Below are 18,643 nucleotides of genomic sequence, written 5' to 3'. Positions count from 1 at the left end.
AAAGAATATTTCTAATTTCATGACATACCGGCATGATTCTTCTGCCTCTGCAAAACAAGTTTTTTAAAATAAGAAAAATAATAAAATCCCAAATCCTAGATATCTAATAATACAATTATATGCTCAGAATGGAAAACCAAAGTCTATCATAAGGGACTTATCACAGATTAAATAATTTTTAACTTAAAATGATATAAACAGGCCGGGCGCTGTGGCTCACGCCTGTAATCCTAGCTCTTGGGAGGCTGAGGCGGGCGGATTGCTCAAGGTCAGGAGTTCAAAACCAGCCTGAGCAAGAGCGAGACCCCGTCTCTACTATAAATAGAAAGAAATTAATTGGCCAACTGATATATATATAAAAAATTAGCCGGGCATGGTGGTGCATGCCTGTAGTCCCAGCTACTCGGGAGGCTGAGGCAGAAGGATCACTCAAGCCCAGGAGTTTGAGGTTGCTGTGAGCTAGACGCCACGGCACTCACTCTAGCTTGGACAACAAAGCGAGACTCTGTCTCAAAAAAAAAAAAAAAAAAAAAAAAATGATATAAACAGTTACAAAGGTAATGTGTTTGTTCCTTAGTACTATTGAGGCCAGATTCTATACTTGAGACTTCCTGACTTCCATTAAATGTGAGGTAATATATGTTTCATTACAAATCTTTTAAGAAGCAACAATATTACCCAAAAAAACAAAATGAGAAAAAAAAAGAAAAAAATTCTGGCTGAAACACAAATGGGGCTTCAATTAAGTTTGGTAAATGCATTTGTTAAAGATACAAATTCAAATTCTGTTGGTCCAGAGACTTCGACAACAAAAGAATCATACAATAGAAGCCCACTCATCTACTAGAGCGAGATGATACTTAGGTCATGCCAAACACTTGAATATAAGTGAAACAAGCCAAAATACAGTCCTTAGGACACCACACTGAGCTGTGCTGTTCCCATACCTCTTTGTCACTTAGGACATTTTATTTTTGCCATCCCAAGGAGGCACGTGTAGGAGGCAAAACAGGACCAACAGACCAATATCATTCAATGTAAAACACTTATCAAAATTACAGACGCACTTAGCCTTGACTCAGTATTTCCACTCAAAGGAAATTATCCTATACATACACAGACATAAAATAACTTTTGTTCAACTTCATTCATCACATCATTGTTTCTTTTTTTTTTTTTTTTTTTTTTGAGACAGAGTCTCGCTTTGTTGCCCAGGCTAGAGTGAGTGCCCTGGCGTCAGCCTAGCTCACAGCAACCTCAAACTCCTGGGCTCAAGCAATCCTTCTGCCTCAGCCGCCAGAGTAGCTGGGACTACAGGCATGCGCCACCATGCCCGACTAATTTTTTCTATATATATTAGTTGTCCAACTAATTTCTTTCTATTTATAGTAGAGACGGGGTCTTGCTCTTGCTCAGGCTTGTTTCGAACTCCTGACCTTGAGCAATCCGCCCGCCTCGGCCTCCCAGAGAGCTAGGATTACAGGCGTGAGCCACCGCGCCTGGCCACATCATTGTTTCTAATATCAAAAAAATGGACATTTAAAGTTTTTTCATCAACTGGAAACAGTTAATTAGGAAACATTCAAATAATACAATTATTCTGCAGCTATAAAAAAGTCAATGGGCCGGGCGTGGTGGCTCATGCCTGTAATCCTAGCACTTTGGGAGGCCGAGGCGGGCGGATTGCTCAAGGTCAGGAGTTCGAAACCAGCCTGAGCGAGACCCCGTCTCTACCAAAAATAGAAATAAATTAATTGACCAACTAAAAATATATATACAAAAAATTAGCCGGGCATGGTGGCGCATGCCTGTAGTCCCAGCTACTCGGGAGGCTGAGGCAGCAGGATCGCTGAGCCCCGGAGATTGAGGTTGCTGTGAGCCAGGCTGACCCCACGGCACTCACTCTAGCCTGGGCAACAAAGTGAGACTCTGTCTCAAAAAAAAAAAAAAAAAAAGTCAATGAAGGCTGGTCTCCGTGGCTCACGCCTGTAATCCTAGCACTCTGGGAGGCCGAAGACAGGAGGATAGCTTGAGCTCAGGAGTTCGAGACCAGCCTGAGCAAGAGCAAGACCCCATCTCTACTAAAAATAGAAAAAATTAGCCGGGCATGGTGATGTGTGCCTGTAGTCCCAGCTACTCAGGAGGATCACTTGAGCCCCAGGAGTTTGAGGTTGCTGTGAGCCAGGCTGATGCCATGGCACTCTAGCCCAGGCAACAGAGTAAGTCTCCAAAAACAAAAAGTCAATGAAGAAGCTTTCTGAATACTGACATTATGAAGTAAAAAATAGCAAGGTTCAAACTAAGGGAGGTAGAAGTATATCTATACATGTTTTTATTTGTATAAAATATAGCTGTAAGAATACATAAGAAACTAAAATTCCTGGTTGCCTCAAGGTAGAGGATATGAGGCACAAGGGTGGCAGGAAGTTTTTGATTTTTGTTTTTAAGAGATGGTGTCTCATTATGTGTTTCCCAGGCTGGTCTCAAACTCCTGGGCCCAAGTGATACTCCCACCCCAGCCTCCCAAGTAGCTGGGCTATAGGTACATGCCACCACACCCAGCCTCAGGAGGGAGGTTTTTTTTTTTACCCTTTTTTGTACCTCTTGAATTTTGTACCATGTTAATGTCTTAACTACTGATATATTGTCAATGGTTGCTAGTTTTTATTTAAAAAAAAAAAACAACCTTCCATAAGCCTCAGTTTACTCTTCTGTTAAAATTAAAAAATAATAATACCTATTTGAGTTAACTTGAAGAAAAATGAGATCTTGCATATAAAGTGATTTGCACAATTTCTGACCCACTTTACTAGTCACCTAGAACATCTTCAATTCACCACTTGCTCCTCATTCCCAGTGCTTCATATCGTGTCATACACATAGCAGTCCCTCAGCCACTGCTTATGAAATAAATAGACGAGACCTTAATAAAACTATGAAAGTACCTCTGGATTTCATATAAGCTAACATGTTGGGAAGTACTATGTTTTAGGGATTTAACCACCTTCATACTTACAGGGATGCTCCAGACCTGCATTCCATCACTGTACCCAATCATAATCAGCAAAGGCGGTTCATTCCCAGTGCTATGTATTTCATGAAATTCCAGATTTCTTGATGTATCTGCATTAGAATTAAGTAACAAAGAAGCCAATTTAAAACACACAATGTCAATCAAGAAACAACTATACTTCTTTAATTCCTGATTCAATCTTTATGCCTCTCTAGTTGACTACCTTCCTTCTCTTGACAGCCAAAGTCTCAAAGGTATCTGTCCTATTTCTCTACATACCTGTCACTGTTTAACCCATTTCAACATAGCTTCCAGCCGTACCACTTAAGGAATATCAAACATTTAAAGAAAAAATTAATATCAGTTCTACACAAACGTCTCTAAAAAATAGAAGAGAAGGGAACATGTACCAACTTGTTCTGAGGCCATCAAAACCAGACTAAAATAGTAGAAGAATAAATAATAAATCAATATCCTTCATGAATGGAGACATAAAAATCCTTTTAAGAGATTAGCAAACTGAATTCCACAATATATAGAAAGGTTAATCAATCGCTAAGAAATGGGGTTTATCTAAGAATTGTAAGTCAAGGTTTAACATTGGAAAAATCAATCAATTATAATTTACCACAGTGACAAAATAAAGTAGAAAAATTATATGATTACCTCATTAGATGCAAAAAAAAAGCACTTGCTAAAATTCAAAAGCTATTTCATAATAAAAACTCTCAGCAAACCAGGAATTAAGAACATCTATGAAAACACTATAACTAACATCACACTTTATGGTACAAGACTGAATGCTCTCCTCCAACAGGTGAGAAGAAGGCAAAGATGTCCAAACTTAAAACTTATATTCAGCATTGTACTAGAGGTCCTATATAGTGCAATTAGGAAAGAAAAATAAATAGAAGAACAAAGGTTGGAAAGGGAGAAGTATAGCTAATCCCTGAACAATGCAGGGATTAGAAGCACCGACCCCTGTGCAGTTGAAAATCCATACATTACTTTTGACTCCTGCAAAAACTTAACTGCCAATAGCCCACTGTTGACATAAACAGTCAATTAACACATATTTTGTTTATGTATTACATACTGCATTCTTATAATAAAGTAGGCTAGAGAAAAGAAAATATTAAGAAAATCATAAGGGAGAGAAGATATATTTACTATTTATTAAATGGAAGTGGATCATCATAAAGGTCTTCATTCTTAGCATCTTCACATTGAGTAAGCTAAGGGGGAGGAAGTGGAGGGGTTATTCTTGCTATCACAGGGGTGGCAGAGGCAGAAGAGATAGAGGTAGAAGGAGAGGCTGGACAGGCAGGAACATTTGGTGTAACTTTAACAAAATACATTGTAATTTCTGTCTGACTTTTTGGCTTTTTCATTTCTCTAAAAATGTTTCTATATGGTACCAATCCTTCCACTATTTGCTTTAGTTTCAGTGCCCATATCATAGGAAAAATCCATGTTGTAAAAGAAGTCAAAAGCAGTCCTGAATAATCAGAACCCACCTGCTAGACTGATTAATGTCAATTTGCTTTCTGGCACTTCTACATCTTCTTCCTCATCATTTGGCATTAGTTCATAAGCACTGATCTCCATCAGGCTGTATTCTGTTAATTTCTGTCGTATGGTATTTATTAGCTCCTCAATTTCTCCAAGATCCCTATCTTAAAACCCCTCACCTCGCCTTTTTTTTTTTTTTTTTTTTTTTGGCCATATCCACAATCTCTTTCATTACTTCCTTGATTGGCTCTGTCATAAATTCTGTGAAGTCATGCACAACATCTGGACACAGTTTTCTCCTGTAAGGATTGATTATTTTGGGGTTGATGATTTTCATTGGTTATTTCTACAACATTGATGGTATCTTCAGTGGTGTAATCCTTCCAGACTTTCATGACGTTCTACCAGAGTTCTCTTCCAAAGCATTGACAATCCTTTCCATAGAATATCATGTATAATGAGCCTTAAAGTTCCTTTATGACCCCTTGATCTAGAGGCTGAATTAGAGATGTTGCATTAGGACACCTTCAGTGTTGAACTCATGGGGTTCTTGGTGGCCAGAGAGAGCTCTGTGCAATATTAAAAGAAGTTAATACCTTACTGACAAGGTACTTTCTGACTTGAGCGACAAAGCATTTATGGAACCAATCCATAAATAGGGTTATCATTGCCTAGACCTTCTTGTTGTACAACAAAAAGATTGGCAGCTGGTGTTCATCTCTTCCCTTCGTAAATGGGGGGTTAGCAGCATTATAGATAAGGGTCCTGATCATAAACCTGACTGCATTTGTACAAAGCAATAGCATTAGCCTATCCCTTCCTGCCTTGAATCTTGGTGTTCGCCTCTCTTCTTTACTAATAAATGTCCTTTGCAGCTTTTGTGTGTGTGTGTGTGTGTGTGTGTGTGTGTGTGTGTGTGGAATAGGGTGGTTTCATCTGCATTAAAAACCTGTTCTCCTCAATGATTTTTTTTTTTTTTTTTTTTTTTTTTTTTTTGAGACAGAGTCTCGCTTTGTTGCCCAGGCTAGAGTGAGTGCTGTGGTGTCAGCCTAGCTCACAGCAACCTCAAACTCCTAGGCTCAAGCAATCCTCCTGTCTCAGCCTCCCGAGTAGCTGGGACTACAGGCATGCGCCACCATCCCCGGCTAATATTTTCCATATATTTTTTTTTTTTTTTTTTTTTTTGAGACAGAGTCTCACTTTGTTGCCCGGGCTAGAGTGAGTGCCGTGGCGTCAGCCTAGCTCACAGCAACCTCAATCTCCTGGGCTCGAGTGATCCTTCTGCCTCAGCCTCCCGGGTAGCTGGGACTACAGGCATGCGCCACCATGCCCGGCTAATTTTTTATATATATATTAGTTGGCCAATTAATTCCTTTCTATTTATAGTAGAGACGGGGTCTCGCTCGGGCTGGTTTTGAACTCCTGACCTTGAGCAATCCGCCCGCCTCGGCCTCCCAAGAGCTAGGATTACAGGCGTGAGCCACAGCGCCCGGCCTCCATATATTTTTTAGTTGTCCAGCTAATTTTATTTCTATTTTTAGTAGAGACAGGGTCTTGCTCTTGCTCAGGCTGATCTTGAACTCCTGAGCTCAAAAGATCCACCCATCTCAGCCTCCCAGAGTGTTAAGATTACAGGCGTGAGCCAAAGCACCTGGCCCTCAGTGATTTTCTTAAAGGCATCTGGAAACTTGCCTGCTACCTCTTGGTTGGTAGAAGCTACTTCTTTTATCCGGACATTTTTTAAGCCAAACCTTCTAGAATTATAAAACCATCCTTTTCTGGCATTGAGTTCTCCAGCTTTAGATCCTTTACCTTTATTTTGCTTTAAATTGTCATATAATGACTTTGCTTTTTCTCAAATCACATTAGAATCTATAGGTATGTTTTTCTCATAGCAATCCTGCACCCACATAAAGGTTGCGTTTTCAAAAAAGTGCAAGGTCTGTTGGTGTAGCTTCAGTGACAGCTTCAAGAATTTTTTTTTCTTTTTTAATGATGGTCCTTATGCTGGATTCATTTATTTTAGAATAGCAGGCAACTGCAACTGCAGACCTCAATCTACAATACGTATCAAGCAATATGACTTTTTCTAATGTCATGACTCTTCTCTGTTTCTTGGGAGTACTTCCAGCATCACCAGTGGCACTTTATATGAGTCCCATGATGTTATTCAAGGTTCATGGGATTGCACTAAACACAATAAAAAATACTCAAGGACCTCAAGAGATCACTTTTTACTGTGATATGCAATCTACTAGAAAGACAAACTACTCACACAGATATGAATAGCATCACACAACATTGTAAGTGTATACTTGCACGAGCTCACTGAAATAGCAATAGGAAGTATATATGAAATTATTATAATAGTGCAATATGTCCCACGGATAATTTTATGCAGTTATAATTTAATATTGCATTTTTACATTTCTTTATATTTCTCTAGACTACAAATGGTACCACATACAATCTTTGTTTATATGCATGTTTTGATATTTTAAGTGTTTATATTAAGTCTATATATATTTTATAGCAGTAAGTGATAAAATAGACTAGTATCTACACGTACTTTATGCATTCATGACATACCTTTTTCTTAATATTTTGGCATTTGCAGGCTATGTGGTTCAAAGTGAGGTTTTCCAAAGTGGCACAAATCTCTTGAAGAGTTTGCGATATATTTATGCCAAAAAATCCGTGTTTAGGGGGCTCGGCATGGTGGCTCATGCCTATAACCCCAGCACATTGGGAGGACAAAGCAGGATTGCTTGAGCTCAGGAATTGGAGACCAACCTGGGCAACATAGTGAGACCCTATCTCAACAAAAACTTTAAAAAAAAAATTAGCCAGGTATGGTGGTGCACACCTGTAGTCCCAGCTACTCAGGAGACTGAGGCAAGAGGATCACTTGCGCCCAGGAATTCGAGGCTGCAGTGAGCTATAATTGTACCACTGCACTCCAGCCTGGGTGACAGTGAGACTATCTGAAAGAAAAAAAAAAAATCCACATATAAAAGGACCCACACAGTTCAAATCCATGTTGTTCAAATGTCAACTGTATTCTATTTTTTTGGTGTTGATTACATAGGCATTGAGTTTGTAAAAAATGCATTCTATAATTTCATGTTATTTACTAAATTTTTGAACAGTAGATACTTTTTTTTTTTTTTTTTTGAGACAGAGTCTCGCTTTGTTGTCCAGGCTAGAGTGAGTGCCGTGGCGTCAGCCTAGCTCACAGCAACCTCAAACTCCTGGGCTCCAGTGATCCTTCTGCCTCAGCCTCCCGGGTAGCTGGGACTACAGGCATGCGCCACTATGCCCGGCTAATTTTTTATATATATATCAGTTGGCCAATTAATTTCTTTCTATTTATAGTAGAGACGGGGTCTCGCTCTTGCTCAGGCTGGTTTCGAACTCCTGACCTTGAGCAATCCGCCCGCCTCGGCCTCCCAAGAGCTAGGATTACAGGCGTGAGCCACAGCGCCCGGCCTTGAACAGTAGATACTTTAAAAAATCATAAACCAAAGCAATCACTATCCCTCTCCCTTTACTAGACTTCATCACTGTTCTCTCTTTCTAGAAGCTAAATGTCTTAATTCAGCTGTTTACAACTGTCATCTCTATTTTTCACCTCACATTCACCCGAACCCATTTCATATTGCCCCTAACGCTCCTCGCAAGTGACCCCTGCTATGGCCACTAATATTCTCCAAATTGTTAAATCCAATAGATATTTTTCAAGCACATCTTATTAAACTACTCAGCAACTATAACCAATAATCACCATTTCTTCCTTAAAATACTTTCCCTTGGTTTTTCAGGGATAATCTCCTAATTTTCCCCCACTCTCTTTAGTCACTCCTTCACCATTTTCTCTGCTGGCTCATCCTTTTCTGCCTAGTCTGTAAATACGGGAGTTACTCAAAACTAATTTCTAAACTCCCTTTCCTTCTCACCTACCCTAGATGATCTCATTCCACTCATTGCTTCAATTTGTGCCAGTGACTTCCTCAATGTGGGGTGTGGATGTTTCAATAGTAGTGTAAATTTCTCTCAAGTTCATGATTTCCCTTTTCTTATTTTTTTTTTTTTTTTTTTTTTTTTTGAGACAGAGTCTCGCTTGTTGCCCAGGATAGAGTGAGTGCCATGGCGTCAGCCTAGCTCACAGCAACCTCAAACTCCTGGGCTCAAGCAATCCTTCTGCCTCAGCCTCCCGAGTAGCTGGGACTACAGGCATGCGCCACCATCCCTGGCTAATTTTATATATATATATTAGTTGGCCAATTAATTTCTTTCTATTTATAGTAGAGACGGGGTCTCGCTCTTGCTCAGGCTGGTTTTGAACTCCTGACCTTGAGCAATCTGCCCACCTCGGCCTCCCAGAATGCTAGGATTACAGGCGTGAGCTACCAGGCCCAGCCCTTATTTTTTTAATTCCGGATATTATGGGGATGCAAACATTTTGGTTACATGTAATGCATTTGCCTCGCCCAAGCCAGGGCTGAGCATGTCCTTCCCCAATACAGTGCGCTAGTTTCCATTAGTTGTGGGTTTACCACCCCCCACCTGACCGGAACCCAGTGAACATTACCACCACGTGAACATCTTTTGTTGATCAGTTAGTACCGATTTGATGGTGAGTACACGTGATGCATGTTTTTCCATCCTTGTGATACCTTACTTCGAAGGATGGGCTCAACCTCTATCCAGGATAATATAAGAGGCGCTAGTTCACCATTGTTTTTTGTAGTTGAGTAGTATTCCATGGTACACATGATTTCCTCCCCAAACCTGATCTTCCTCCAGGGTTTCTTATTTTGGTGAACACCATCATTATCTGTCCCACTGGCAAAGCAAGAACCACTTTCTTCCTCCTCTCTAACAGTAAATCTATCATTAGGCCCTGTGTTTTCCTAAACAGCTCTCTTTACTCTTCTCATAAAACCACCACCCTGTCCCGGCTACAATATCCACTCCAAAAGCATAAATGGCTTCTTGCATCCACTATTGCTTGCCACAGTCAACATCAGAGTCACAAATAATGACATACTTCCTCACTTCTATCCCCTACATTAATGCCTTCCCATTGTTCAAAGAGATCAAAATCATTACATAGTTTATACATCAGTAATTTTTTAATGCTTATTTTCATTTGATAGGCATTCATTGGCACAAAGTAAATAGCACTTGATTCTATATCCAGCAAAATTCAAAATCATAAACTTATTCACCTTGGGCATAACTATTTTTATACCCAACATTTAAACAGTTTTATAATTTTCTGTGTGCTTTTGTGTATGTATGTAATCAAATCAACACCCTAATCCATTTTATATACAGAGGAGGGGTCAACTTCATTTCATCATTGACAAAAACAACTTAGGTATAATTCATTCATAGCAAATGAGAAATCTCAGAGCTCTTGATACTCTCAATTTGGTTATCTTTCTACTACAAGTACCACCCTGATCAGTTTGTTACTTCTGAAAGGGCTCAAATGCTACATATAAAACCCTTGAGATCATTTTATGAATAAAATCTCTGTTCTCTTATTTTAGATTCTGCTTAGTCACTTGCCCTGGGTAGTGGTGGCATTGCAGACTTCATTATTTTTGAATGAAAAACTTAACTTCGTAAAATTTTTATATTATTTCTCAAAATTATTATAAGTTTAAGTAATCTTTATTCCTTGACACTTCTTTAACTTTATATCCTCTTTCATGCCATTAGTGTTTATTCTATCCATAACTGTTCTTTATCTTCCCTACGTGTTCCTTTTTTCTTGTCCACCCCTAAATATGAACTTTACAGTCTTTCCTATAGAGACATCTAGCTTTTTTGTGTGGTCTTAGCCAACTACAAGGCAAACTCCTCATTTGAGTCATCCATCCTTTGAAAACTTGTACAGTCTCAACTTATTGTGACTCCTCCCCTATTACTGCACTCAGCACATCTCTTTCCTTAGAAAACTGTTTGAAACTGTAGAGGACAACAGGAATATTGGGGTTTCTGCTCATACCTCAAAAGTTGAGGTACAAAGAGAAAGTGAATTTTTTCCTCTGAAAACTTCTGTTGTCCATATGCATATTAAGAACGGCAACAAATTATCAATACACAGTCCAGAAACTGGAGTCATTTTTTAGTACATGCTAATAAATAAATGAGGATAAAGGTAACTGTACAGGGGTTTTCAAAAAAACAAAACAAATAATTAGCATAAAGATAGAAAAGAACATTTCAGCCAGAGGGCCCCCTGTGCAAAGATCCTGAGGCATGAAAAGTTCTATGTCTCTAATGACCTGAAAGGTGAGCAGAGTTGGAAACAGCTGATAAGGAGAAATAGTTAGATGGAAAAAGAAATCTGAGTTTGAGGCACCTGTGAGACATCGCAGTGAAGAAGTCTAAGAAACAACTGAAATGGGGACTCAAGCTTTTAGGGTCCCCAACTGAAATGGGGACCCTTTATTGCTCCAAGTAATAAAGGCTTGGAGCAGCTATTTTCTTTGTGTACCTCACACATTTCACACTCTGTACCTCTCCCTTTTCTGGTAACTAATCTTATCTTCCATCAAACAGAGAGGCACATGACCGCTTAGCCAATTCTAGTACTTCCTTAGCCATAGCAACTATTCCAAAAACGAGAATGTGACCCAGACTGAGCCATCTAGATCTCCTAATGAATACTTTTTCTTTCTGGTCATATGGTATAATCATAAAGGTATAAACAGAGAACTTTCAGCAACCACTGCTCCAATCTTGTTAAAGAAGTCAAAGAAGAGAGGCAAATATTCAGAGAGCAGTAGTAATAAGTAGAAAAAGACTAAAAGTATCGAGCACCTATTCTTTCCAGATATATGAGTAGATTAAAAAGAAATTCCCCTATGGAAAACAGTATGATGGCTCCTCAAAAAATTAAGAATTACCATATGTTCCAAAAATTCCACTTCCAGGTATATATCCAAAAGAAATTAAAGCAGAGACCAGAAGAGATTTTTGTAAACCCATGCTCATTACAGTATTGTTCACAAAGCCAAAAGGTAGAAGCACTCCAAATATCCTTTGACATGAACTCGCAGGTATAGCAGATATAAGAAAGTTAATTTAAAAAAGAAGAAAAGAAAAAGAATATTAAATTAAAAATTATTATAATAAATTAAATAAAATTATTTAAAAATATTAAAAATTATTATCAAAAAGAATATTAAATTAAAATAAGAAAAAGAATATCCTTTGACAAATGAATGGACAAATCAAATGTAGTGTATATATATAATGGATTATTATTCAACCTTAAAAAGAAAGAAAATTCTTTTTTTTTTTTTTTTTTAAGACAGGGTATTTCACAACTAAAGGACAAAGTGAGCATTGTAGAGGGGAAGGGCATGCCTCTAACCCTTGCCAGGGAGAGGCAAAGATATAAAATGTAACCAAAATGTTTGTACTGTCATAATTTCCTGAAATAAAAAAAAAAAGACAGGATATTATTTTTTTCTTTATATTCATTTTCTTAATTTTTTTTTCTTTTTCAATCCTTTTTTTTTTTTTTTTTTACCCTGAGTTATCTGATTCCAGCAAAAAGACAGGATCTTGCTCTGTCACCAGACTGGAGTACAGTGGCATCATCATAGCTCACTGCAACCTCCAACTCCTAGGCTCAAGTGATCCTCATGCCTCAGCCTCCCAAGCAGCTGGGACCACGGGTACATGCCACCACACCCTGCTAATGTTTTTTGTTTTTTGTAGAGATGGGGGTCTTACTACTGCTGAGACTGGTCTTGAACTTCTGGCCTCAAATGATCCTCCCACTTCTGCTTCCCAAAGTGCTAGGATTACAGATGTGAGCCACCACAGCTGGCCAAAAGAAAAAAAATTCTGGCATATGCTACAATATGAATGAAGCTTGAAGATGTTAAGTGAAATAAGGCTGTCACAAGCAAGAAAATACCATAATGATTCTATTTATCTAAGGTAGCTGAGTAATCAAAATAATAGAGACAGAAAGTAGAAGAGTGGTTCAGAGGCTGGGAGGAAGGGAAGAATGTGGAGTTGTTGTATAATGGGTACAGCATTTCAGTTTTGCAAGATGAAAAGTTCTGGAGATTAGTTGCAAAACAGTATGAGTGTACTTAACCATACTGAACTATATACATAAAAATTGTTAAGATGGGTAAATTCTCGGGGGGGGGGGGAGGGCAATATACATAACCTTAACATTTGTATCCCCACAATAATGCTGGAGAAAATTTTAAAAAATTTTTTAAAAGATGGGTAAATTCTATGCTATGTGTATTTTTCCAAAATTAAAAAATTTTTAATTCCCTTTTCTATTTAAACCAATCACTGAACTGAAAAAAACACCTGCTGAATATGAAAACTGACAGCTCAGTATAGTACTAGACCTAGATATTAGAATTGATCAAGTTTGGGCAGGTGAGGTAGCTCATGCATGTAATCCTAGCACTCTGGGAGGCCAAGGTGGGAGGACAGCTTGAGCTCAGGAGTTTGAGACCAGCCTGAGCAAGAGCAAGACCTGTTTCTACTAAAAATATAAAAAATTAGCCAGGCAACTAAAAAACAGAAACACAAAAATAGCCAGGCATAGTGGCGAGCACCTATAGTCCCAGCTACTCGGGAGGCTGAGGCAGTACCATCTCTTTAGCCCAGGAGTTTGAGGTTGCTGTGAGCACACTCACCCAGGCAACAGAGTGAGACTCTGCCTTAAAAAAAAAAAAAAATTGACCAAGTTCAGAGTAAGTGGTAATAAGAATCTCCTCACAGGCTAGCAATCTAGCAGTTCCTGTTATACTGTAGTGAACCAGTTGTTTAACCCGATATATTCGAGGACCCAAACTACATGCTTATTTTTAGGGAATTTGACAGAAAAATGTCAGTATATTAAACTGCTTTGGCTACTTCTTACACCTTTTTCAATGTGGTATCACAAGAGCAAAAAGCCTGGATATAAATGAGACTGCCTGAAAGCAGAAAGAGTATAGCGATAGGACAGAAAGAGACCCATGTTCCAAGGGATTGGTTAATCACACTCTGTAATGAACTCCCAAAGCAGAATATCTACCCAACACCAAGCCAAAGTTATTACACTGATTAGGAAGAGAAACCTAGGAGGATCCAGGACAACTGAATCCCAATAACCCAGGTCCCTTAGAAATATTTCCTATCAGTTCATTCCCTACTCTCCTCCCAACCATGATAACCCATAATCAAGTGGGCTGCAACCTGGAGGCAAGGGGTCAGTGGGTACCACTTTATAATTCCAAGCAGAATTGCAGAGCTCTCAGGCTTGCTGGAAGAAACAGAAAGCAATGAGCAGAGCAGGGTTCAATGCAAACAATTCAACTTTTAAACTGATTAATAGCTAATATAATTTCCCTATAGTATATAATAACTTAAATCTATAGATAGCTAATAGGCTTCTAAATTGTTTTGCCAGAAAAACTTCAAGTATGGCAAAGACAAGCCTCCATACCTAATGCAATCTACATGTATCCTTCACTGCTCCACCATGAAGCAGGCTGCTAAGTACAGTGATAATCAAAAAATCCTCTCCATTACCTCCCTTAGGGTAAAATGAGAAACCAAGGGCAAAAGACAAAGAATAATATCCAAGCTGCGGCAGGCACAACCAGAAAAGGACATATCAAGAAACTCCAATTAGAGAAAAATTAGCCCTTGTTAGTGTTTCTCAAAGAGATGCTGGACTTCAGGTCAGTGAAGCTTAACCTTTCCCATAGTCAAATTTTTACTCAATTATGAATATCTCATTATTTGCCACACAAAACACCTAAACTAAGACATTCTTGAAAAACAAACAGGAGAGACAAATTCTAGATATGTTGTAAGAGATTGGAGACATAAGAGTGAGCAAATGTCTTACACATGTTAAATAAAAATCATAGGAGGGGCCGGGCGTGGTAGCTCACGGCTGTAATCCTAGCACTCTGGGAGGCCTGAGGTGGGAGGATCGCTCAAGGTCAGGAGTTCAAAACCAGCCTGAAAAAGATCAAGACCCGTCTCTACTATAAATAGAAAGAAATTAGCCAAACAACTAAAAATAGAAAAAAAAATTAGGCGGGCAAGGTGGCACGTGCCTGTAGTCCCATCTACTTGGGAGTCTGAGGCAGGAGGATGGCTTGAGCCCAGGAGTTTGAAGTTGCTGTGAGCTAGGCTGACATAACGGCACTCTAGCCCGGGCAACACAGTGAGACTCTTGTCTCAAAAAAAAAAAAAAATCATAGGTGGCCATTGTTTTGGGCTAAGCTCCTGTACTGGACTCCAAAAGACTAAACTAAAGTCAAAATGGAGTCACAGTGTGCTAAAGTTCTTTGTCATCAAACTGAAAGTAAGTTGTTACCTGACCTTAAGAAAAAGAGAGAAAGAGAGAGAGACAGAGAGAGAGAGAGAGAGAGAGAGAAAGAATTCCCAAACAGGCCAGTTTCAATCTTCAATTAGCATGATAATGAAGTTTCCTTTGTTTTAATCCTTAACAAAAGGTAACCTGAAGTAATCTGATGTTAACCAATCAGTTATCTCTCTATTGTTCCCTTTTCCTGTCCCTGCCTGACAGCCAAGTGACTTTGTAATGACCAATCTGCTTTCTCTTCCTTGATTCTCCATTCTAAGGTCCCTCTCTGTCTATCAAACCAACCCCTTCTACTCAGCTCATTGAACACTTACTCTATTTTATGGAGTGAAGTGTTATAGAATCACAAATAAAGCCAATTAAGGTATTCAAGCTAAATTGCTGTAATCTTCTCTTTTGACAGTAAAATGTACTGTTGCACAGATACACACGCATATAAGTATACACACACATATAAGCATGCGCGCGCGTGTACACACACACACACATACACACACGGCCAGAGAAAATAAAAAGCATATGCATAAAAACCCAGGGTCAAGATTTCATGCAATATCAAAATCATATTGTGGGTGGAAAAATTCAAACTCCAAAATATTTGAAAAAGGTTTATTCTGAGCCAAATTTGCGGACCATGGCCCGGAGCCACTCCCAAGAAGCCTTGAGCAAGTGGACTCACTGTGGCTGGGTTACAGTTTGGTTTTATACATTTCAGAGAGACAGAGGTTACAGGTAAAGTCATAAATCAATACACAGGAGGCATACATTGGTTTGGCCCCAAAAGCTGGGACATCTTGGGGTAGGGGGGCTTATAGGTGTGTTTAAAGATTCTTTGGCAGACAATTGGCTGAGAGAGTTATGCTTTATCTAAAAACCCAGAAAGGAAATGCTTAATTTAAGATAAAGGTGTGAGTACTCTGCGAGGCCCAGACAGGAGAATCTTTCAAATTAAGGTAAGGATCTGCTAGCATGCTTGAGTTAAAATGGCAGCTTTCTATCTTTTAGGTGATGCTAATGCTAGACTGGAATCAGGTTGGGAAGTAAGCCACACTATATTTGGTCAACAAAACCTGCTTAGTGGGATTTTTACCACTTGTGAGTGTGACTTATCTGGCATTCTTAGGAAGAAATGTTGAACAAAAGAAAAAGATCGGAGTTCAGTCCTCAATATAAAAAGGAGACATCAAAGGACATGTGCTAACTGTGCTAAAGTATTTAAGAGAAACACGTACAGCTTTAAATTTTTATTTTTTTATTTTTTTGAAACAGAGACTTGCTCTGTTGGCCGGGCTAGAGCCCTGTGACTTCAGCCTAGCTCACAGCAACTTCGAACTCCTGGACTCCAGCAATCCTCCTGCCTCAGCCTCCCAAATAGCTAGGACTACAGGCATGTGCCACCACATCGGCCTAAAATTTGAATAAATCAATTGGGATACAGATACTAAGTTAAGATTAATTACACTAAGTTACATATAGTACTAAACAATTTTTAAGCAGGATGCATCTATATTTCCAAATGCATTTTTACTTCAATAAAGCAAAGTCTTTATGGAATATTACACCAGCAATTCTTACCTGCTGTTAAAAAAACAAACAAAAAGAAAACCTTTCCTAAGTATGATTTTGAGAACAAATTTCAAATGTTAATTTTGTGATTTTTACAATTTTTTGTACTGCTGATCTGAACCCATGCTTTTCAAAATCAATTTTCAACATTTTCCATATGTTGAACAACAAGCTTTTGGAATTGGGATTTTCAGAGACCACATTTTCTTTTTTATTAATTCAAGAAAGTCCTCTAACACATCCTAACATCCACAAAAACAAAAATGTTATTTCCATTAGGAAAAGAAAAGTCTGAAATTAAGAGGAAAAGGTGATAGAGAATAAAAGAAAGGAATAATTAGACACTTCTTATTAAAGAAGGAAAAAAGGAATAAAGAAACAGACAAATAATATACTAGTAGACAAAGAGACGAGTAGACAGTCATTAAAAATAAAAAATATAATAAGATTTCAAAGAGAAATAAGGCAGAAAAAGTCTATAAAGACACTGGAGTGGAGCTTTACTACTTCTAATTTCAGTCATTTTAATGTTCCAAAATGAAAAATCATTTCAAAAACTATTTGTCACTGATATCATAATGACCCATATAAACGAATGTCCCACAAAGAGGGCCCAACAAATTATTACTATTTGAAAGAATAAACTAATTGAGAATCTAAAATTTATATGAAACCAATCCATAGAAGTGACATTCAGACTTTCTCATCCTAAACAGTAAAAAAAATTAGGCATCACATTTGAAAAGTCTTAGAGGAGAAGGCAAGTCAAAGAATGAGAGGAAATATTTGCAAATCATATATCCTATAAAGGATTAATATCCAGAATATACAAAGAACTCCTAAAACTAAATAAACCATACCATTTTGAAAATGGGCAAAGAACCTGAATAATTTCTCCAAAGAAGATATACAAATAGCCAATAAGCACATGAAAAGATGTTCAACATCACTAATCATTAGGAAAATGCAAATCAAAACCACAACTCACTCCCATAAGAATAGCCATCACACACACACACAAAAAAAAAAACCCAAAAATGTTGGAAAAGATATGGAAAAGTTGTACATTGTACAACTTGTACATTGTACATTATATATTGTTGGCAGGAATGTAAAATGGTACAGTCATTGTGGAAAATAGTACGGTTGTTCTTTAAAACCGTTGTTCTTTAAAAAATTAAAAATACAGGTCAGGTGCAATGGCTCCTGTCCATAATCCCAGCACTTTGGGAGGCTGAGGTGAGAGGCTCATTTGAGGCCAGAGGCTCATTTGAGGCCAGGAGTCTGAGATCAGCCTAAGTATAACAGTGAGACCCTGTCTCTACAAAAAACAAAAGAATCAGCTGGGCATAGTGGCCTACTCCTGTCATCCCAGTTACTTGGGAGGCTGAGGCAGGAGGATCACTAGAGCCCAAGAGTTGGAAGCTGCAGTAAGCTGTGACTGCACCACTGCAATCCAACCTGGGCAGCAGAGCAAAGACCCAGTCCCTTAAAAAAAAAAAAAAAAAAAAAAATTTAAATGGAATTACCATATGAGCTGGCAATTCTACTTGTGGGTATATACCCCAAAAGATTTGAAAACAGGTCAGATGCAGTGGCTCACACCAGGAATCCTAGCACTCTGAGAGGCTGAAGCAGAAAGACTATTTGAGGCCAGGAGTTCAAAACCAGCCTGAACAAGAGGGAGACCCCTGTCTTCACAAAACAAAAAACATTGAAAAATGAGCCAGGTTTGGTGGTATACATGGCTGCAGTCCCCACCATTCAGGAAGCTGAGGCAGGAGGCTCTCTTAAGCCTAGGAGTTGGAGATTGCAGTGAACTATGATGAGACCACTGCAATCTAGCCCAGGCAACAGAGCAAGGGACCCTGTTTCAAAAAAAAAACAAAATTGAGAGCAGAGTCTCAAAGAGATTATTTGTACACCCATGTTCACAGTAGTATTATTCACGATTCTTAACACAGGAAAGCAACCCCAAGAGCCCATTGATGAATGAACAGATAAACAAAATGTGGTATGTACACACAATGAAATATTATTCAGCCTTAAAATGGAAGGAAATTCTGACATTTGCTAAAAAACAAATGAACCTTGAGGACATTATGATAAGTGAAATATGTTAGTCACCAAAAAGGCAAATACTATCTGATTCCACTTAGGTAACATTGATT

The 18,643-nt window shown here is 38.5% G+C and overlaps 1 protein-coding gene across 19 annotated transcripts in view; it reads right to left on the bottom strand.

The window, feature by feature from the left end:
* BCAS3 (BCAS3 microtubule associated cell migration factor) overlaps positions 1–18,643 on the bottom strand; it is a 539,137-nt gene that overhangs the window by 508,550 nt on the left and 11,944 nt on the right. For all 19 annotated transcript variants that reach the window (XM_075994398.1, XM_075994401.1, XM_012775078.2 and 16 more), the window contains one exon: positions 3,017–3,123. In XM_075994398.1, the coding sequence (XP_075850513.1) occupies positions 3,017–3,123 (107 nt within the window). The remainder of the gene's footprint in view (positions 1–3,016; positions 3,124–18,643) is intronic.

Source organism: Microcebus murinus, chromosome 18 (assembly GCF_040939455.1).
Source record: "Microcebus murinus isolate Inina chromosome 18, M.murinus_Inina_mat1.0, whole genome shotgun sequence".
NCBI classification, from domain to species: Eukaryota; Metazoa; Chordata; class Mammalia; order Primates; family Cheirogaleidae; genus Microcebus; species Microcebus murinus.
The sequence above is the reverse complement of the archived record's forward strand: the minus strand, read 5'-3'. Positions and strand labels throughout refer to the sequence as shown.